Source organism: Thalassophryne amazonica, chromosome 3 (assembly GCF_902500255.1).
Source record: "Thalassophryne amazonica chromosome 3, fThaAma1.1, whole genome shotgun sequence".
NCBI classification, from domain to species: Eukaryota; Metazoa; Chordata; class Actinopteri; order Batrachoidiformes; family Batrachoididae; genus Thalassophryne; species Thalassophryne amazonica.
The window spans coordinates 76963246-76986314 of record NC_047105.1 but is presented as its reverse complement, the minus strand read 5'-3'; the positions used below and the strand labels follow the sequence as shown (position 1 = coordinate 76986314).

The 23069-nt window shown below is 41.3% G+C and overlaps 1 protein-coding gene and 1 long non-coding RNA gene across 3 annotated transcripts in view; both read right to left on the bottom strand.

Annotated features, from left to right (window-relative positions):
- Positions 1–2446: 2446 nt before the first annotated feature.
- LOC117507105 lies at positions 2447–7528 on the bottom strand. Its single transcript, XR_004559622.1, has 3 exons — positions 7386–7528; positions 2728–2730; positions 2447–2458 (listed from the first exon to the last, which is right to left on the bottom strand). It is a non-coding gene; the product is annotated as an uncharacterized LOC117507105 (long non-coding RNA).
- A 1134-nt stretch (positions 7529–8662) lies between these two features.
- dgkab (diacylglycerol kinase, alpha b) overlaps positions 8663–23069 on the bottom strand; it is a 44338-nt gene continuing 29931 nt past the window's right edge. For both annotated transcript variants that reach the window (XM_034166869.1, XM_034166870.1), the window contains 6 exons: positions 13099–13163; positions 12919–13009; positions 12634–12814; positions 12348–12468; positions 9711–9771; positions 8663–9369 (listed from right to left, as the gene is read on the bottom strand). In XM_034166869.1, the coding sequence (XP_034022760.1) occupies positions 9289–9369; positions 9711–9771; positions 12348–12468; positions 12634–12814; positions 12919–13009; positions 13099–13163 (600 nt within the window). In that variant the 3' untranslated portion in view covers positions 8663–9288. The remainder of the gene's footprint in view (positions 9370–9710; positions 9772–12347; positions 12469–12633; positions 12815–12918; positions 13010–13098; positions 13164–23069) is intronic.

Here is a 23069-nt window from a genome sequence, read left to right as displayed (position 1 = left end):
GGGGTCTGAAATTTTCATCTTAGGTGCATGTCCACATGTATGATTTTTTTAATAATTTATTTGTATGTTACTGCTGCAAATAAGTATTTGACCCCCTACCAACCAGCAAGAATTCTGGCTCACACAGACCTGTTAATTTTTCTTTAAGAAGCCCTCTTATTCTGCACTCTTTACCTGTATTAACTGCACCTGTTTGAACTTGTTACCTGTATAAAAGACACCTGTTCACACACTCAATCAATCACACTCCAATCTGTCCACCATAGCCAAGACCCAAGAGCTGTCTAAGGACACCAGGGACAAAACTGTAGACCTGCACAAGGCTGGGATGGACTACAGGACAACAGGCAAGCAGCTTGGTAGAAGACAACAACTGTTATGATTATTTATTGGGAAGTGGAAGAAACACAAGATGACTATCACTCTCCCTCGGTCTGGAATTCCATGCAAGATCTCACTTTGTGGGGTAAGGATGATTCTGAGAAAGCTCAGAACTACACAGGAGGACCTGGTCAATGACCTGAAGAGAGCTAGGACCACAGTCACAAAGATTACATTAGTAACGCATGATGCTGTCATGGTTTAAAATCCTGCAGGGCAGCAAGGTCCCCCTGCTCAAGCCAGCACATATCCAGGCCCGTTTGAAGTTCACCAGTGACCATCTGGATGATCCAGAGGAGGCATGGGAGAAGGTCATGTTGTCAGATGAGACCAAAATAGAGCTTTTTGGAATCAACTCCACTTACCATGTTTAGAGGATGAGAACAACCCCAAGAAAACTATCCCAACCATGAAGCATGGGGGTGGAAACATCCTACTCTGGGGATGCTCTTCTGCAAAGAGGACAGGACGACTGCACCGTATTGAAGGGAGGATGGATGGGGTCATGTATTGTGAGATTTTGGCAAGCAACCTCCTTCCCTCAGTAAGAGCATTGAAGATGTGTCATGGCTGGGTCCTCCAGCATGACAATGACCCCAAACACACAGCCAGGGCAACTAAGGAGGGGCCCCGTAAGAACTCAATAGAAAATCTTTGGAGAGAGTTGAAACTCCAAACCTGAAAGATTTGGAGAAGATCTGTATGGAGGAGTGGACCAAAATCCCTGTTGCAGTGTGTGAAAACTTAGTCAAGAACTACAGGAAACGTCTGACCTCTGTAATGGCAGACAAAGGCTACTGTACCAAATATTAACTTTGATTTTCACAGGTGTTCAAATACTTATTTGCAGCAGTAACATACAAATAAATTATTAAAAAAATCATACATTGTGATTTCTGGATTTTTTTTTTTTTTTAGATTATGTCTCTCACAGTGGACATGCACCTAAGATGAAAATTTCAAACCCCTCCATGATTTCTAAGTGGGAGAACTTGCAAAATCGCAGGGTGTTCAATTACTTATTTTCCTCACTGTATCTGAAAAGGAAGAGTAAAATAGGAGAGTAGAAAAGAGTAGAGCAGAGCCACTTAGGTGCCTGGTCTTGAGAACCAGGGATGTAAAGCCTCTGGAGAATGAGTTTGTTTCAGGGTATAAATTGCTGTATTTTTACTTTATTGAATGTATGACATAAATTTTGAGGGATGCTGAATTTCATAGAATGTTTAAATGTAAAAAGATTTGCTCGCGTTTTAGTGTCCCTTACAGCTGTATGCAAAAATATGGGCACATCTGCGCAAATTAGATATTTTACTTTTTGTGACATCAAATCAAAAGAATTGTTGTTTAAAGCACTGGATTTTTTTTAATTAAAAATATTTTCTAAATCATTCCCTTAACCTTCAACTGAAAACAGATCTTTACAACATGCTCTAAATGAAATAAAAATCCAAAACACAAAATAATGGACTGCATATGTGCACGTCATGTGTCAAATGTGCCACAAGAGGAGTAAATACACTGGACAAAGTTTAAACCAATATTAAGTAAAGCTACAGGGCCAGACCTGCACCACATACGGGCAAGTCAGACCACATCTCTCTGCAACTCATCCCTACATATACGAGGTCTGTCAATAAAGTAACGGTCCTTTTTATTTTTTGTTTAAACTATATGGATTTCATTCATATGTTTTTACGTCAGACATGCTTGAACCCTCGTGCGCATGCGTGAGTTTTTCCACACCTGTCGGTGACGTCATTCGCCTGTGAGCACGCCTTGGGAAGGAGTGGTCCCGCCCCCTCATCGGAATTTCATTGTCTGGAAATGGCAGAATGAAAAGGACTTTTTTTCCATCAGATTTTTTTCAGAAGCTGTTAGAAATTGGCACCTGGAAACCATTCGAAAAATTTATCTGGCTTTCGGTGAAAATTTTGCGGGCTTCACAGAGAATAAGGGCTGTTACTGTCGCTTTAAGGACGGTCGGCGCACCGCGCTCCGAGCTGCGACGACAACGCACAAACCACTGGATAATTTCTAAGCTGATGGCTCTGTGGATACGAGACGTCGTGTGCTCTTTCTCTGGTTATCACAAGAGCTGGACATCAGCCATTTTCCGGCAGATTTCACTTTTAACCAGAGATTTTGTCATGGAACGCCGCGCGGAGGCTTCGCGCGTCACGACCGATTCGCTTGATGAGCGAGACAAAGAACGCCTCCGTTTCGGCGTGTCAGAGGACAGGTTTGGGCATGTCTAGCTCGGCTTTCAATGCTTACCAGTCCAGTAAGTATCAGAGAAACTGTGGAGAGCTGCCAATTTCAGCAGCTGCAGGACTGCTTCAACAGCACCGACTGGGACATCTTTGAGGATGAGGACCTGGATGTGTTTACAGACACTGTACTGTGTTACATTAAGAACTGTGTAGATTCGGTCACAGTGGAGAAAAGCATCTGGGTCTACCCCAATCAGAAACCCTGGATGACCAGGGAGGTGAAGCAGCTGCTGAAAGAGAGAAACTCCACCTCCAAAGCTGGTGATAGGGCTCTATACAGCACAGCCTGCACCAACCTGAAGAGAGGCATCAGGAAGGCCAAGGAGGATTTCAGGAGGAGGATCGACGACGACATGGCCAGCAACAGCAGCAGGCAGGTATGGATGAAGGTCCAACACCTCACTAACTACAAACCCGCCATCAGAGGTGCTGAAGGTGACGCCACCTTGGCAGATGAGTTAAATCTCTTCTTTGCTCGCTTTGAGACTGTGACATCAGGAGCAGCCACGTCGCCAGCAGCGAGGAGCAAATTCATGGTGGCGGAGCATGAGGTGAGGCACACGCTGAAGCATGTCAACCCACGCAAAGCAATGGACCCCACCGGCGTCTCTGGACAGGTGCTGAAAGACAGTGCAGGCCAGCTTGCTGGGATTTTCACTAAAATCTTCAACTGGTCCCTGACATACAGTCTGCTGTCCCATCAGGTCTGAAGACCTCCACCATAGTCCCACTACCCAAGAAAGCCCCCATAACCAGCCTCAATCACTACCAGCCAACAGGTCAGCTGAGGATGCCATAACCTCTGCCCTCCACACCACGCTGATCCACCTGGATCAACAGGGTAACTACGCCCATCTTCTATTTGTGGATTATAGTTCACCATTCAACACCATCCTCCCCCATGGCCTCATGAGGAAACTGCTGAACCTCGGTTTACCTCATTCCATGTCTTTGGATTAAGGAGTTTCTGTTAGATTAACAACATAGTGTGTTAGATAACACACTTGGTAAAGAAGGCACAGCAAAGACTCCACTTTATGAGAATCCTCAGGAAAAATAACATAAACCAGAGATTGCTCGTGTCTTTTTGCCGCTCTACCATGGAGAGCATCCTCACATACTACCTCTGTATGTGTTTTGCCAGTTGCACGGTGGCAAACAGGAAAGAGCTCCAGAGGGTTACCAAAATGGCAGAGAACATAATTGGGTGCCCTCTACCCACTATTACATTCTTGTATCTGTTTTCTTTTTTAATTTGCACTGTGGACATACCTTTTTCATTCTGTTAAATTTTATGTTTATTTTCTTTTCTTCCCCAGACCATTTAAGTCTGCACACGGTTTACTCAAGTTTATATTTGCACTGAAAGGCTTGCACCTTACCTTTCGTTGTACTTTTTACAATGACAATGAAGAATCTCTGTATCAATTACTCACACCCTTTACTGGGACACAAATATGTAAAGTTATTGCAGTCATGGAATCAAGAATTTTTTTTAAATTAAATCAATCAATAAGAAAGGGGATAGTGTGGCACAGTATTGTAATTACCTCCACCAAGGAGGTTATGTTTTCGGTCGAGTTTGTTTGTTTGTTTGTTTGTTTGTCTGTCTGTTTGTCAGCAGGATAACTCAAAAAGTTTTGAAAGGATTTTGATGAAATTTTGTGGAGTGGTTGGAAATGACAAGAGGAACAAGTGATTAAATTTTAGTGGTGATCTGGATCACGATCCGGATCCAGGAATTTTTTTTAAAGGATTCTTCACCATTGCGGGATTGGGGGAATTTTGACATTCTAGTTTCTAACTCCACAAAAACAAAGCAGAAAGGCTTGAAAAAAATTAGGGTGCAACATAGTCAAATGTTCTATCAAACAACAACGTTTGGTGATGATCGAATCCGGATTCCGGATCTGGTGATCCAGAATATGCAAAAATATAGGGAAAATAGAAAATGTGTCAGTGTGAGGTGACAAATGAAGCTAGAGATGCACAACTAACACAAAATTGTAGCTGAATCTGTACTGATTCAGTAAGGTGTCATCAGATTTGATGTAGCTTCAAATGTTATGGAGCTAGATCCAGAAGAAAACCGCCATTACCGAAAAATCGTTTTTATACAATAACTTTTGAACTAATAAAGACATAAAAGTGATTCCAAGTTCTAGTGGTATGTTTTCATGATCAAGGATATCAAATATAAAGGAAAGAAAAGTGTATGTATCATAGTTTTGGTTGTAACACTGAATTGTTGAATAGATCACTGTGCCAAGGAGGGAATCTCTTTTGGGTCAGTGACCCTATGGCCTTGTTTAGAGAAGTGTTTCATAAATGTTAAAAAATTAATATATTTGCAGTTTAGCTGAATAATAAAATGAATTTTGTCTCTTGTTTTTGTCTATAAGCACATGCAATATCAGTATCAGTGCTCAGATGACAGTAGCTTCTGGGAAACGTGCAAGTTGCAATAAACTGTGATGCCAAGTGCTAAGGATACATGCTATCCAGTCACAGCAGATGAAACGTTTTTTTACTACTGAGCAAACATCATTGTTAGACTTTTTTTAGGTTCAATGATTCCACAGCGTGTAGATGTTATGGCGTCAGTAACCCCATGGCCTTGGCGGAGGTTTGTACTCTCTGAGTGCTTCTAGTTAGGAATGTATTGATGTGATGATTATAATAATTATTATTACTATTATTAGATAGATAGAGATGGAAAGATGAGGTCATAAAGGATAGATAATATCCACAGATTTGCCAAAAAAAATAGCGATTCCTTCGCCCCACCCCCAACTTTCGCATAAGACTGTAACATACTACATTTTGCTAGGACTCTGGGCTTTGCCTCCTGGTGGTACTTTCAGCCATCTGTCATTGGGAACACTGCACTATGTGGTATATAGTTCCATTGCATCAACATTTCTATTACTGCATGTTCTGACTGTTCTGTTTTGTTCTTTTGTTTTATTTGTTAGTATGGCCATAGCAGATGATCACCCAACTGAGTCTTGTCTACTGGAGGTTTCTTCTGATCATGAAAAAATACCTGAGGGAGTTTTTCCTTACCATTATTGTTAATGTAGTTGCTCAGGGGGTGGGTAAGGTTTAAACCTTGATTTTGATTGATTGAAAGTTTTATTATTTTGTTTTAAAGTTTTATTTAGTGCTTTGGGGTGACGGATAAACAAAGTGAATTGTGCATACATAGCACAGATTGACCTGTTGGGCAGAATATTTCATGACGCCTGTCTGCCCCAGACGGAGACATATAGACCTTCACTTTTATCAGGCATGTATCATCAAGTTGGTCCGAGGACAAGCGTCATGGATTCATTGTGACCAGCTTTTTCATAGCTTCCTGTCTGAACATTCCTGCTAGCAGTCTCAGAAACCTCTACCCCACCTTGGCCAATCAGATCACATGTCCTTGCTTGTGAGGCCAGCATACAGCTCCCTCAGGAAAAGTGCTCCTGTGATATCCAGAACTGTTAAAATCTGGCCTGATGGTGCTATTCAACAACTCCAGGACTGCTTTGAGTCCACAAACTGGTCTGTTTCTGAACATGAGGACTTGGAACAGTATACAGCAGCTGTCTTGGGATATATCAGGTTCTGCACCGACATGGTCACTGTGGATAAGTACATCCATGTTTATCCCAATACAAAGCCTTGGATGACTCGGGAGGTGCGGAACCTGCTCCAGGAGAGGAACTCCGCCTTCAGGTGTGGTAATGGGGAGCTGTACAGCACTGCCAGAGCCAACCTGAAGAAGGGGATCAGACATGCCAAGACAGCTTATAGGAGGCGAATAGAGGACCGCTTCCAGAGTCAGGACTCTCGGCAGGTGTGGCAGGGTGTTCAGCACATCACGAACCACTGACCCAGCACCCTGTTGGCAGACTACAGTGATGCCTCACTGGCAGAGAACCTCAATAGCTTCTTTGCCCGTTTTGAGGTGCAGCCACCCGAGACAGTCGCCGTCCCCTCACCTGCCCTCAACAGCCACGTCCTCACACTGGAGGAACAGGAGGTGGGGCGGGTGTTGAGGGGGGTGAATTCAAGGAAAGCTGCGGGTCCGGACGGCATCTCGGGACGGGTGCTGAGGGAATGTAGAGCTCAGTTAGCTGGTGTGTTTACAAACATTTTCAACCAGTCCCTGAGCCAGGCTGTTGTCCCCCCCCGCCTGAAGTCCTCTATTATTGTCCCCCTCCCTAAGAAGACCAGGATCAGTGATCTGAATGACTATCACCCCATTGCACTAACTCCAATTATTATAAAGTGCTTCGAAAAGTTAGTTCGGGCCTACATCATCTCCTGCCTTCCCCCTGGGTTTGACCCTCACCAGTTTCCTTATTGTACGAGCAGGTCCACGGAGGATGCCATCATTATGGCTCTACATGCTGCTCTGTCCCATCTGGAGCAGCAGGGGAGCTATGTGAGGCTGTTCTTTGTGGACTTTAGCTCAGCATTTATTACCATTCTTCCAAGCAGGCTGGTGATTAAGTTGTTGGACCTGGGGTTGTCCCACTCCATTTGCCGGTGGATCTTGGACTTCCTCACAGAGCGCTCTCAGAGGGTGAGAGTTGGCCCTCACATCTCTTCGGCCATTAGCTTCAGCACCGGCTCCCCTCAGGGTTTGCGTGCTGAGTCCTTTGCTCTACACCTATGACTGCACCCCCTCTCACTTCAGCAACAATATCATTAAGTTTGCTGATGATACTACTGTGGTGGGACTCATTTCTGGTGAGGATGAGTCCGCCTATAGAAAGGAGGTGCAGCGGTTGTCGGTCTGGTGTAGGGAGAACAATTTGATCCTCAACACCTCAAAGACAAAGGAGATGGTGGTGGACTATAGAAGGAGGAAAACAGTCATCCAGCCACTGGTCATCGATGGGGACTGTGTGGAGTGGGTCTCTGAATTTCATTTTCTGGGCATGTATTTGAGAGACGACCTGACTTGGAGCACAAACACTATGGCTACCATCAAGAACGCACAGCAGAGACTATTTCCTGAGGGTTCTCAGGAATAACCATCTGCCACAGAGACTGCTGGTGTCCTTCTATCGCTGCTCCATAGAGAGCCTTTTGACCTACTGTCTGTGTGTGAGGTTTTCTAGCTGCACAGTCACAGACAGGAAAGCTCTCCAGAGGGTCGTCACCACAGCCCAGAAGATCACCAGTTGTCTCTTGCCTTCATTAGAGGAACTGTATACAAGTTGTCTCAGGAAGGCAAGGACTATAATCAGAGACTCCTCCCATCCTGGACACTATTTGTTTGAATTATTGCCATCAGACAGACGATGCAGGGCACATAAGGCCAGAACAAACAGACTTAAAAATAGCTTTGTGGGAAGAGCTATTTGTGCACTAAATGCTGTTGGATCTGTCATTTTATGATTGTGATTGAGTGTTTTATCTAGGTTTTATGTTGAATTTTTAGGGTTATTTATTATTCTATTTATTTATTTTAAATGTGCTTTTAAGAGATTGTTTTTAATTTCATTGTCATGCACAGTATTTTTTTCTGGTGTCATGTACAATGATAATAATAAATTCTATTCCATTATATTCAGTCACTGCTATGGACTGTTGTCTACAGATCCTCAATATGATACTTTATAAGTCCATCCATCCATCCATCCATCCATTTTCTTCCGCTTTATCTGGAGTCGGGTCGCGGGGGCAGCAGCTCAAGCAAAGCCGCCCAGACCTCCCAATCCACAAGTATCACTGAAAATGAATATTCAGGAGACACACACATAATTGATAATTCACCACAACACCACTTGACATAAATATGAGATATGAATGTAACATGCAAGTATACTAGAAAGTACACTGAAAAAAAAAAAATCACACAAGACTGACACAGATGAAGACTTAGTAAACACTACAAAGATAGCACATTATTTTCTTTTATTTATTATTATTGATTCAAGGTATCCTAGGGTTTATGTGCATTTTTTTTCAGTGGCTATATTATGTAAGGACCACGTTGTTGCAAAAAATCACCCAAAGAAACTTATTTTTAGCAAACTGGAACATAACTGCTTCAAGCTGCATCTGGAAAATAGCATCACTTGTGTGCCTTATTGAATTAAATACAATAGAATATTTAATGAAAGAAAATACACTTATTAAACATTTATATTTCAAAAAAAAAAAAAAAAACTTAGGGAAGACACTGTACATAAAAGTCAAAGCCATGTCTTAATAAGCCACATTCAACCACATTTATGTTACTCTTTGCTTTAGGAATTAAACAATGAAATAAAACAATTTTGTTTACTTAGATATCTGAACATTATGCATCTGAACATTGTAGGAAGTCCTACAAGGTAAGCTGTAAAGCATCTCAAGGCCAAAGCGAGTTAATCACTACTATAGCTGCATTCACGTACGCAGATATTTGACCAAGCGGTTTCATCCACCACAGACATGTACCACAACATAAAATATATTTTACATTTATAGCTAATTACTACACCGGAAAGATGCACAATAACATTGGCACACAATAGTAGCAATCAGACATAGTTGTGGCATTTACACTTTGTTTCAAGTGAAAAAAAGACATAGTGATGCTTTTCACTGAAATAATAACAGGAAAAGTGTGATGGAGTCAAGCTATATGTCACTACTTGAGGTGAAAGAAGCCAGATGGTTTAGCTGGCGGGGCCATTAGCATGTTAGCTTGGTTCTTGTGAGTGATGATGATCTACAATAAATGACAACGGTATGAGTGAACCATTTAATTAGGTGCAATGAAATCCAATCAGTCCAAAAAAAATAAATAATGACTTAAAGTAAACATTTTATTGAACAGTATTTATTACATAATATGAAATTAGCATTGTTTTGAAACACATGATAATCTAAAATGACTGTGGTCATCATCTGATTGTTTCTTTTACACAGATTTCACTATATTTGCAATTTTATCTTGCAACCTGGAGCAAAAGGTAAATCATGAACAAGTTTGATCACAGAGCTGTTACCACCATCTTCTGTGAATCCGAATGTGTTGAAAGTGAATTAAAAATTATAAATAACACTTACAGTGCATGGAGGTTGCAACCAAGGTTCTCCATCAATTTGCATAGGCAGAGCTTTGATTGTTCTGTACACACAGACAAATAACAGAGAGGCTTAATTATACGCAATCCCGTGACAGACACAATGCAAAGCTTAATATCCCACATTTGACTTTGTATAGCCTATCAGTTTTAATTAAAGATCCACAATAAAGGTAGGCTTTGTTGGGCTCTTTGTTGGGCTGTTCAAAGGTCTTCTCAGAAACCAATAGATTATTTTTTACAAAATGTGGCCCAAAGTTGTTTGTGTCCAAGGATGAAAATAGGTGAAATCAGAAAATGTAAAACTTTATTGTCAATTATAGTGTTATTAGTACAGCTGATCCTCATAAAATGATGAAAGTTTTCCAGAATTTATCAGATTACAAGGATTGAGGTAAATTACTATTTATGTCGGCTATTACGATGTTGGCATGATATGTTTGATGAATTACAGGCTATTTTAAAGAAATGCCCGCTGCTTATAATGACGCCCAAAAGCTACTGACAATGATGGTAACCACAGCTGACACTAACAGTGAGTGCATTTGGCCCGTCAATATTCACGGTGGTCAAGAGACTTCACTTTCCAATGAACACAACACAAACAAATGCAGAAAAGACACACACACAGCATCAACAGGTAGCTGAAAAATGTGCTATCATCAAAAACATCTTAGAAATTGAGAAAACACAAAGAAATATAACCTGCAACACTTGCAACAATTTAATCTGAAAACATGTCTGCTGCAAATTCACAAAACGCACTGCAAATATCTAATAATAATTTCCTTTATTGTCATTGTACATACATACAATGAAATCTGTCCTCTGCATTTAACCCATCCTAATTACAGTTAGACACAATCCAACCACTAGGCGCAGTGAGCAGCCACAGTCCGGTGCCCGGGGACCAACTCCAGATGTAGAGATGCTGCCTTGGTCAAGGACAGAGAAAGAAGCAGACTCTAAATAAATATGTTTTTTAATTGTGGGAGGAAACTGGAGTCCCTGGAGGAAACCCACACAGGGAGAACATGCAAACTCCACACAGAAAGGGTGGGAAGCGATCCCACAACCTTCCTACTGTGAGGCACCAGTGCTAACCACTAACCCACACCTAAGGTACAATGGAAGTGGTAACAACACTAAAATGGGGTTTCTGCCCAGAGGACTTTTACTTACTGCCCAGAGGACTATTCTGCATCGTGGCACTCAGTCCATTGCTAGTAAGATTTATTTAGTCTGTTGATGATTTTACTCTTAAACTAGCTATATTTTCAGGGTTTATTTATTAATTTGTGATTCGCTGAGCTCTCTGACAGAAAATGTCCTCTCTGCAGAAACCTCTTTTTGTGTTGCAAATACTTACATTTTTTGTTTTGGGTATTTGTAGCATGTCTGTGTTGTTGCATGTGTTGTGTGAAATTACAGCAGACGTTATCAAAAAAATCGTTGCATGTGCTGTATGTTATATTTGTTTGTGGTCTCTGTATTTGCAAGTATTTTCTACATTTTCTGTATGAATTTGGGAGTTTTGTCTTATCTCTCGACCACAGTACAAACTCAACATGTTGCTGTAACACTACCCTGCATAACTACCAGTTCATCTAAAACCTGGAGACCTCCTAATTTCTGAGAAATGTTTATCCTGGATTACTGGGGTGTTTTACTGATCGAGTTTATTTGTTTGTTTGTTTTTTAAATTAAAAGGCTAGGCCTGATCTGAAATAAAATCCAACGAATTTCACTACAGGTATATTAACATTAAATGGATTTATTTAGTATGATAAAATAAGGTGTTAGGAATATGCATTCAATGCATGTATTTCTACTTTTGAAAATGCTGATTTAGTTCTATTCTTTTTTAAGCAGTAGTTTTGTATTGTGTTGTATTACTCTTTATTATATGGCTGCAACGCTACGCGCGCTCTGATTGGCTGATTTCCGGTCTGATATTTTCAAATATCAGACCAGTTACCATAACAGACAATTGGTCCGGAATGCGTATCACATTTGTGACTTTGTTTAAGATGATCCAGGCGGAGTGTAGATGTGAGGATAAAGTATGAAGCCAGGTGGCAGCACACAGAGCTGATGAGGTGCAGGATTTCTGGACATGAGGATCTGAGTTTCTTGCAAAGGCGGAAGTGCAGAACCGGGGTTGATATACTGCACGAGATGATGAGTCACAGTTGTAATGATCAGCTCTGCAGCCGAAAACAGACAGGAAAAGAGGCAGTACCCAGCGGGAACCAAGGCGACACACAACACTTCCCTCATTCAACAAGAAATTTAAAAGCAAAATAAAACAAAAAGCGAACAAAGAAATTATGAGCAACGAAGAGGACCATTCTCACAGCGAATTTTATTACACTGACGAGTTTGAACAGCAGGAATTAACAGCGAACAAGCTCGAAGTGGACACGCAAAATGTCCATGCAGCTACAAAAACAGCCATATAATAAACAAATGATTAACCTCACTTGCTCAGGAATATCAGACCTCTGTGTTTTTCGCTCGGTCCGTACTGTCAACACCTCAATCTGATATTTTCCCGTACAGACCTCGCGCTCAGTTAATAAACCTTTATAATATTGTCTCTGCACAAAGTGGACCTGACCTGATGGTAATTTGAGATGTCTGTGCCAGCCTGTGCCCGGCGCTCTTTAGTCCAGTGTAGATCTGCCCCATGTCGATGACTCCTTCCAGTCCCACCACCTCCAGACGTTTATCGCTCATATCTGTGCAAACACGCACGCATATGACCTTCAGCATTTGTAAATGATTAGTTATGGAGACAACAAGGTTGATGGCATTTGCAATGATGAAGGCAGGAAAAGCTGGTGATTCAGGAAAGCATGGGTTGGTATGAATCTTAATTATGTATCCAACCAGGTCAGCCTCACCTTGTGAGGTTATTTTAAGAATCTCAGGGTCAGTGATGACCTCACTGTTCTGTGCCTCTGACACACTGTCAGACTTCTTGGATTCACCCCAAATGTTGGAGCCTCCGTACATGCTGGGTATGTTGAGGACAGCAATGCCCTCCAGAGACACCCGGCTCAGATCCAGAGTTTTCCCAAAGCACTGTTAGTTAAAACAAGTTTGATCACGGGTAAGTCAAAATGTTTGCACTTGTGCGCACGAGATTAATGTGAAGGCATCAGCTTCAAATGGAGAAAGCGCTTCACCTCGATGGAGACACAATCTGTTAGGTTCTTGCAGGAGGCGGAGAAAGTCTCAGAAGTAGCAAACTCAAAATACCAAAGTTTGTTCTTCACTCTTACACACAGAGACAGAAAATAAATTCAGCATAACTCAAAATTAGCCATGGAGAAAATGTACTGTGCACCTAGTTAATCATCTCTCACCTGCTGTTGAACTTCTGAGGGCATTTCTCTCTCATTGTGTGAAAACGATGCGCGATAGACGCGTCCTACTCAGAGTCACATGAACACAGACAAATCCAGATCATGTCATATTTTAACTGTGTTTATGGCAGAATTTTTGCTTTAGAAATGCCTTGTTTTCATTTCTGATGACCTCACAAACACCAAAAATACGTTTTTATTATTAATAGTTAATAATAATAATTATGATAATGATAAGTTTAGATCAAAAGGTTAAAGGATGTATGTTTACTTCGTTACATTTTTGTGACAATTATCTGTACTTTCTACTCCTTACATTTCTGGAACTGACGTCGTTACTCGTTACATTTAGTCTGAAAATACTGCATTAAAAGGTTTTCCTGTTGTGCTGCATGGATATTTGCTACTGTCATTGCTACTGTACATTTCAATCAATCAGGTAAGTATCTGACAGGTCAGAACCCGCCCACTCAAAGCACCCAAGGATGCAAAGCATTGCATGAATATTCAGAATTCAGAAGAAGAACAATGGACGCGAAGACAGGTGACACAAGTCCGTGGCCATACCTAGAGAAAATATTTCAGTTCCAACATTATAAAAGACAACTCTGTTTTCTTTAGGTGTGTTCCATGCAGGCCGAAGATCAAGGAAGTGATGGCGTTTAAAAATTCGCCATCAAATTTGAAAAAGCATCTTGAGGTAAGGCTAACTGTATGCTTCGCCGTTATGTCAAATGCTATGTGCAGATTATGACTTGACAGCCTCAGCAGGTGCAGTCGACAGAGGCGATTGCTCTAAGACTGCAAGGGAAGCTCAGCTTCCCCTAAAATGTCAAAAAATAAGTGATCAAATATATACTGTTGTGTGTACATGTCATTGACTAAATATGCGCTACAACGCGCTCAACTTTTGTTCAGAATCAGTTTCTTATCACTGGTAACGACGCGGCTTTCCTCTCACTCAAACCCGCAGCTTCACAGTGCTTTAAACAGTGTGGACGCTGAGCGTCCACAGACTTCAATAGCGACACAAAGCATGCAGCGAAACGAGACAAGTCATTGGATAAATGCTGGGCTTTGTCCCGCCCATCAGACGCTCAGCGTGTCTGGGGGTCTATGGGGCAGTGGGCTGGCCTCGGCCCGGACGCTCAGCTTCTGCATGATGATTGGATGATCTGTCTGAGGCTGAATCCCTTTTTGATTGACAGCGAAATGAGTGAATCAGCGATCTTTTGGTGTAAACATCCGTGGGAGCATGGGAGCGCCGGTGTGAACGCGATCAGACACTACAAATTTGTGGGGGTCGCGTGGCGACGGACGCGCCTCCTTCGCCCGGTGTGTCGCTCTGCTTGGGTGGACTTTCGCTGCGAAAATTCGCCCCAGTGCGTCATCAAATAGGAGGAGCTTCCATTCTGCTCGGTGTCAAGTCATCATGACGGACCTTGATCACACGGAGTGAGTTGTTGTGAAAAGCTCCCAATACAGAGAGTATCATTATTTCCTGCAGCAGCTGTGTCTGGATGATGGCCACTTTCAGCGGTCCTTCCGCCTCTGCGGGACCCAGTTTGAGGACCAACTGTCCCGTTCACGCGTGCACATGTAAACAATTAAAAAAAAAAAAACTCTGCTGCTTGCTGCAGCTCGCTCTTCCCCCCAAAAACTCTGTCATAATTGTGTTTAGAAACCAGTCGCCATTTGTTTTATCATACATCTGTGTAGTTAATTAATAAAATATTCTCCACACAGACGATTCACTCGCGCGCGCACGTAAAAACAATAAAAAAAAAAAAGAAAGAACAAAACTCCGCGGCTTGCTGTGAGGCTGCTCCTCGCTCTTTCCCAAAAAAACTCTGTCATAATTGTCTTTAGAAACCAGTCACCATTTGCTTTATTATACACCTGTGTAGTTAATAAGTAAAATAATCTCCATGGATGATTCCCTCGCGCGCGCACGTAAAAAAAAGAAAAAGAAAAAGAAACTCCGCTCCCGCTGCTGTGGGGCTGCTGCTCGCTCCAAAAACTCTTGTCATGATTATGAAAAGGACAAAAGAGACATAAGTCCTCCTCACAGGCTGCTACCAGATACAGGACATGTTCACATCCTCAGTCAAACTCCAGACATCTCCACGTCACTACATATTCAGTCCCTGATTGATCATCGCGGCGCGAAGAGACGAAAAAGTTCACATTTTTCAACTTGGGGAGGAGCGCGACACGACGTGACGTGCCACAAATGCGCAAAACGCTCAAAATCACTTCACTCACGTCGCTTCACTCGCGTCCATCGTGTCGCGCTGCGCGGTTTGGTGCCAAAACGCGTCCTTACATAGGGATTACATGGCAACCTGTGGCTGCAGTCGCTATTGTCGCGCCCGGTGTGAACGCGGCGGGCATTTTCTTGGTCAAAAACGACTAGCGACAAATCAAGCTTCTATTTCTGGTGGGGGTTTTTTTGGAGCTGCTTGTGTTTGGAGACTGACTTCTATCACTCTTTCTGACTTCTATCGCAGTTTCTGTCCCTACCGAGCAGCGGGTGCTGCTGAGCTCCTCCACCATCACAAAGCACTCACAGGCAGACACACTTCACACTAGCCTCGCGCCAGTCCCAGCTAGCGAGCTAGCTAGGTAGCAAGCTGCACATAATGGCAGACAATTTGAATGTTGTGGACCGGATTTTGGCGAAGCCATTTGATAGTCTTCCTTACGAAGAAAAACTTAGAGTTAAACAGCAGGGCAGATCAACTCCTCAGATTAATTTGGTGCAAAAGGAAAAGTAGCTCAGCTCTCAATGGTTTGCAGGCCAAAGTTAAAGCAATAGCCCCCAGTGCAATGTTTGTGCATTACTATGCACACAGACTGAATCTGGTTCTGTCTCAGGGGGCTAAATGCTTATCTGAGTGCAGAATATTTTTTTGCATCACTCTCTGGGTTTGCCACATTTTTCTCAAAATCCACAAAGAGGATGTCTTTTCTTGAGTGTGCAGGCTGCTCAAGGTTGCCCAGAAATGCTCCTACTCAATGGAATTTCACATCACAGATAGTGAGCACTGTGGCAAACAATTATGATGCCCTCCTGCAAACTTTTGAGATGATCATTGCAGATAAGTCCATGGATGATGACACATTAGACTGTGCCAAAGGCCTTCTGATGAAACTGGAGGATTTTGAGTTTGTGTTCATGTTGTTTTGGCCAGTTCTTTGATTCAGGGAGACTGAGGTCTGAACTTCAAGTCCTATATTCAAACCAAGACTTGCAGGGCAACAGGGGAAAGCTATGTGATTTCTTGCTGTTTCTGAAAGACATGGAGTTGGACAGTGCAATGCCTCAGGTGTACACACTATTGTCATTAGTGGCAACAATTGGAGCTACATCTGCAGGTGTAGAGAGGAGCTTCTCCTGTTTAAAGTGGCTCAAGTCTTACACCCGCAACACCATGGGCCAAGGCCGTTTAAGCAGCCTAGCTCTGCTGGCCATTGAGAGCACACTAGTCAAGTCCCTGGAAAAGATGCCTTGTTGGTACGACAGGGTCACAGATCATTTTCTTGAAAAGGAACGGAGGGTAGAATTTACGTATAAATAAACCGACACATTTTATGATTTTGTTTTTTATGAAATGTTCAAATGTAGTGGAAATGTTTTTGTGCATAGCCTTCCTTTCAAATACGGTTCTTGATAATTGTATAAATGGTATATTTGTATAAATTGTATAAATGGTATATTTGTATAAATGGTCTTATACAGCTTTTGATAAATGATCAGTTTTTGATAACCCAGACTGTGTATAGTCTTAATTTACTGAGTATAGTATACAGTAGTTGCACTGCCTTCTCTGGCCACAATCCTGCATACTCTACCTTTAACACACCAATGTTTTGTCGACGTGGCTTCACCTTCCAGATGAGCCATAAAAACACTCCTAGGTCAGAGGTTGGGGTCAGCAAGACATTTGTATCTCTTTTCAGCTAAACTTCAACAGAACACCAACAAACACGCACAGTTTAATCTATGATTATTATGATCCTAAAAGTTGTTAGTCAAGGTGGGTTGGGGGTTAGGCGTCATCAGAAACATGTGACTGTCATTATTGGAAAGGCTATGTTGTGCAGTAATAACATATGCAATACAAAATCTTCCAATTTTCAGGGACCTTGTCAAGGTGGTAGGTGTTAGTTGTCAAGGTGGCCACCTTAGCTATAAAGTACCGGGGAAAACAGTGGAACTTAACTAATTTGGTCAAACTAATAGCCACCGACATGTGTCAAGTCAGCGTATGGCACCTATTTATCTGGTGTAGTTTTGTGCCTATTTATCTAATCCCAATGTCCAATTTGTTCAGTAAATGGAGTGTCCTGCCATACAATTATGTATCAACGTAAGTTATTAATCTCATCTAAATAACACGTAAATGCACACACACTCATAATCTTTTTTTTTTTTTTTTTTTTTTTACATATAACTAGACATAAGGGTGACTGGTTAAATCCAGAAATGTTGGTTTTGTGAATGGCCTTCCTTTCCAATACAGTTTCTGATAATTCAGCATGTGTGTATGGTCTTTACTTTTCTTATTCTTGCACCACGCAAGACACCAACATAGACACAGATAGTATCTCTACATCAACATACTATACATTAGGCCATATTTGTTGTGCACGCTGCTGGATGTAGTAACAGAATGTTGTTGATAAAAAAAATTAAAAGGCATAGCACTTGGCATAAGTTGCTGTTGTTTTCCTTTTACTGCTCTTAACAGAGCAGTGTTGGAGAATATGTTGGCAAGGAAATTACTTAATATATCCGTTAGTGGTAAACTAGTAAATGTGTTGTCATTCACAGAATTATAAGTAGGACTATGCACTGTATTGCCAATCACACACAATATCGACACCAATCTTTTCAGTACACCTACTGTTTATTGCCTGTGAGCATTTAGAAGTGACATTGGCAGGTCTGCAGGTATGTAATTAAGTATCATAATGGCACAGCAGACACGGAGAAAGACAGCCCATTGCGCGAGTACTTGTACTTTTGTACTCAAAAGTAAATTTAAAAGTTGGTACTTAGTACTTTTACTTAAGTACATTTTTGGTGTACTACTTCTACTTTTACTTGAGTAAATATTTCACAGGGTACTTCTACTTTTACTTAAGTACAAAACTTCAGTACTTCTTCCACCTCTGCTCACACTCAAGTCATCACATCATGCCGCATACTGTTCACTGTGACCGAACATCAATATATGACAAGTCGGGTAGCCCCGGTGCATCACTGTTTGACTCCCAGGAAACGCTAACCCTAACCATAACAATAACCATGAGTATAGCCCTAACCAAAACACATATAAATGTTCCCTGATGACACAGAAGTGATGCAGATAGTTCCATACACTGGCAGAGAGAAATAACACAGCTGTCAACAAAAGCATCTCCCCACCCCTCACTAAATGATGCAACAGGGCTCCCTACTCATCACATAGTGATGGCAGTGGCCAAGCATAAAAATGTGATGAGTTGGGCGTGAGAATGTGTTGTCTTGCAAGGTCACTTGGGTTTTGAGAACTGCCTACTCCTAGCAGATTTACCATAGAATACCATGGAGTTTGTAATTCATCAATGTAAATAACATGTTGGAAATTTTCATGTATCGATCCCCTGTAAACTGGCTGTAAAACAAATAATTTGTATTCATAATATTTAGTTTGTCCAAATACGTATGTGCCCTGAAAATGGAGGGACTAAAAATGGCTGTAATTCCTAAATGGTTTATAACATTTGGTTCTACCCTTACGTTAAAGCTTAATTTAAAAGGTAAGACCGTAAACAACCACAGACACATTGTGGTTTATTTTCAAGTCCATTGTGTTGGTGTACAGATGCAAAATTTGTGTCACTTTCCACAACATACTTATGTAACTGATTGCATGATGTTGTTCACTGACTAAGGTGCTGATGTTTCATCTGGCCTTTAAGAGGGATCTCAACACAGATTCCTGAATGAATGAAAGTCCAATTTCTCCAGGGCTACACCTGCATCTCTTTTTAGGGAAGTTAAAAACCGTTCACTCAGACTGTTCACTCTCACTTTTACCATTGTGCATTCTGATGGCACATGGAGGGAGGGAGTTTTTCTTTTTTTGTCGAGGTTGGAATGTGTAACTGTTGTTTGTAATGTGTTTTTGTGTCAAAGCACAGGTTGGTATAAATCTTAATTATGTAATACGAGCAGTCTGTTTTTTTTTTTTTTTTTAAACTATGGTTGAAGTCTGGATGGCCTATGAAAACTAAATCCCACTGCTAGTCCACCTATCTTCATACAGGTCCATGATGGGAAAGTTTTTGCTGGTCCATGGCACAAATTAACACTTTTAGACAAATTGTTGGGTTTTTTGTTGGGGTCGGGGTTATGGTGTTTGTGTTGAACCTTGTTACCTGTCATGTCTACATCCATGTCACCTGTCGTTCTTCTGTCTGTTGGTGGGGGAAGCATGCCTTGTGTCTGGGTCCATGTTTGTGTCCCTTTCTGTGCAGGTGTGTGTGTGTGTGTGTGTGTGTGTGTATACGTGCGATCCTCTATGTCCTCTTTGTTCTTCGTCCTCGTGGAGTTGCCAGGGTTACACCTGACAACTGTGGGTGGCAGTTGTCAGTTCATCTGTGTCTGTGGGCCCTGCCCGTCATGTTTTAGTTTCGTGTCTTTGATCTGTTATGAGTTGGTTCGTTCATGGTTGTTTCACATTTGAGTTAATTATCGGTCATCGTGTTAGACCTTGCAGTCTTTGCACCATTTGTTATGATTTGTCTTGTCGTGATTTGGCTTTATTTTCCACTCACCTCAGGTTGTCAGTTTCACTCTCTCATGTTCAGTTAATTTCCCCTGATGTCCCAGTCTTTGCATTTGCTTTCTGGTCACACCTGTTGTCAGTTAGTTCCATTTGCTTTTAAGCCACAGTGCTGGTTGATTACATTTCCCTGTGTTTGTCAGTCATACGCTGTCTCCAGCTCATCCATCCAGCATCTCACTCTGCCCGTCCACACCAGTTTGTCTTCTGTTAGTAAGTGTTCTTCTGGCTGACAGTTTTTTGACAATTGTCTTTAATTTTCTCACTGTTGGTTACCAAGAATCTTGTTGTATTTTTGATTTTGCCACTTTGGATTTGTGAGTCACTTTTATTGTAGACCCGTATCATGTTTTTGGATTTTGTCACTGTGGATTTTCAAGTCACTTTTATTATAGACTCATGTAGTAATTTTTGATTTTGCCACTGTGGATTTTCAAGTCACTTTCATTATAGACTCTTGTAGTGTTCTGGATTTCTTCTCTTTGGATTTTCAAGTTACTTTTGTTATCACTGCCATAGTGAGCGCGCGAAACACACGCACACGTGTTGTGGGGGAAGCCGACACTCTGGCACGCCACATGTGCACTAGGCAACTTCAGAGTCGTAGGGCACTTAGACAAATTTCACTACCAGCTCGACAGTGATTGCCTGCTGACTGTTATCGTGTTAATAGTGTGAATGGCCACACATTTTTTTAAGTGCCAAACGAGCTGTGTTAGATGTTCGTGTGTATCACCTGAAATTTGGCTGACACCTGCTGCGAGAGGAATTGATGGGCTCTCACAGCGCACACTCTGTCTTTCAGCCACTGGTGTGTGCAAATAGTTGTAGCAACAGGTGTACGAGGCAGCTACGATTTTACACATTTTGCATACGATTCCTGCTTCTTGTGCACTTTATGTGCAGATCAACCAAATTCGCAATATGTGTGAAGGGGCCCTTACTGTTTGCACCACTGGGCTGTCACACAATAGGACCTACGCTAAAAATATAATGGATTGTATATCATATTGCCAAAGTAACTTTTTTTTTTTGCTTTTGTACAAAATGTTTTAATATGAGGAGTTCTGAAAAAAATTCTCTCCATTTAGAATTCAGTAGGCAAGGATGAAACAGATTCTGCAGTTCATTACATTCTCAGGCTGTTTAGCATGTGACAGAATGGTGACACAAGCAGTTACTGTGCTTGTTCCCCTAAACAGAATATCACTGGTTCAAGGCTGCATTTACCCAATTCTAATTTTTTTTATTTATTTTTTATTTTTGTGCAAATTACAGTACTTATATTTTCTGTATAGCTATTCGCATATTTTATTGAATTTTGTTACACAATTATTATGGCAGATCATTTATTTTTAACAGTGTATACAATTTTGATGTTCAGAAAAGCACAATTTTAGGTCCTCATACATTACTTTTTCAGAAATTTGAAGAAAACAAGATTTATCTCATATAATGTGCTCAAGGTGTTGATTCCTAACAAGGTTTTAATAAGAACATGGTAGGAAAAAGAAAGTGTACTTGTCCTTTATACCCCTGTCACACTAGTCGCGGAATGAGCCGGAATGCAGTCGGACTGAAAATTCATTGTATATTCCAGAATAGTTGAAGTGCATTCTAAAACTTTTGACTGTATTCTGTGTGCATTCCAAACAGTCTGACGCATTCCTGTGTCTGGCCTGAATGTTCTGCTCATGCTCAAAACATTCGAGGTGCAGTCGAAGTGGAGAAGTATCAAACGACATTCAGAGTGTATTCTGACTGCACTCTAACTATTCCCACAGCATCCCAGCAGCATTGTTCGAGAGAAGAATCGAAATGGTCACCCACTTTAGATCCTGCCAGAATGTCTTGAACATGCCGCAAATGAGCCATGAATGAGCCACAAATGCACCTCAAGTGCATCTTGAGTGCTGGTGGAACCTATTTTGGTATTACCAGTGATGCCGATAACATGTTACTTAGATTTTCAGTAACGAGTAATCTAACGCTAAAACTAATCTTTCCAAATCAGTAATCAGTTTAAAGTTACTTCTCCAAGTCACTGCGCGTTACTATTATTTTTGCAAGGCGGGCTGATCACAGCATTAAACTTGGTCCGTGGGCAGGGGGTCGGGGTTCAACTGAACGGCACACTTTAAGCGAGCTGTGAGCTTTTCATCCATGGTTTTCTGCAGCAGCTAAAGAACTCGCCCTCATCTCTCAAAGCACGGTGACAACAGCACACCTGCACTGAGCTTTACAAAGACATTTTTATGCTTTGTTCCCCTTTATTTAGGGCTCTGAGCTGAGCCACTCCATGACTGCTCACTAAAAACAGCTGATCCACAGCAAAGCATCAACGACTAACACTTTTTTCCACTCAAATGCAGCTAAACTCTCTTTCTGAGGACAACATGACATAAAAACACAATAAAACTTTCTAACCTGTAAATCTAGTCAAGTTTTCTGCAAAAATAAATGTTTGCTCAAACACCAAAGCAGGGGCAAATCCAGACAAAAAGTTGGCATGGGGCGGGGCCGGGACGCGGCTCTCCCATAACACCATTAGATTAAAGGTCCAATTTTGAACCCTTTTTGGCTACAACTAATAATACTACTTATAATAATAATAATTTCAACAACTAAAATGTTTAGAGAGAATTTAAATATTAAATTTCTTCTAATATTTACATTTCTAAACAATGTAGGTTAAAAAATTGCAAGTTTTACTGTTACAGTGCTGTCAACAATTAAATATGAGGTCAAGAAAGATGTTTTATAAAACGTAAAATAAAGACAAGTATTTACATTCATTGAAGTCAAGAAAGGGTGACTATAAAGTGACTATTGGCAAAACTGGTCATTTTCATGTTGAAGTGGCGGGGGGGTGTCGGCAGCTGATGAAAGTAACTAAAAAAGTAACTAGTAATTTAACTTAGTTACTTTTACAACTGCAAAATCAGTAAAGTAACTAACTTACTTTTTCGAGGAGTAATCAGTAACTGGATTACTTTTTCAAAGTAACTGTGGCAACACTGAGTATAACTGATGTATGATGTTTGATGTATGCTGATGACTGTGCTTTGTTTAGTCCCAGTTCTGCTGGGATACAGCAATTGTTGAATGTGTGTGCCATGTATGGAGAAAAAGATG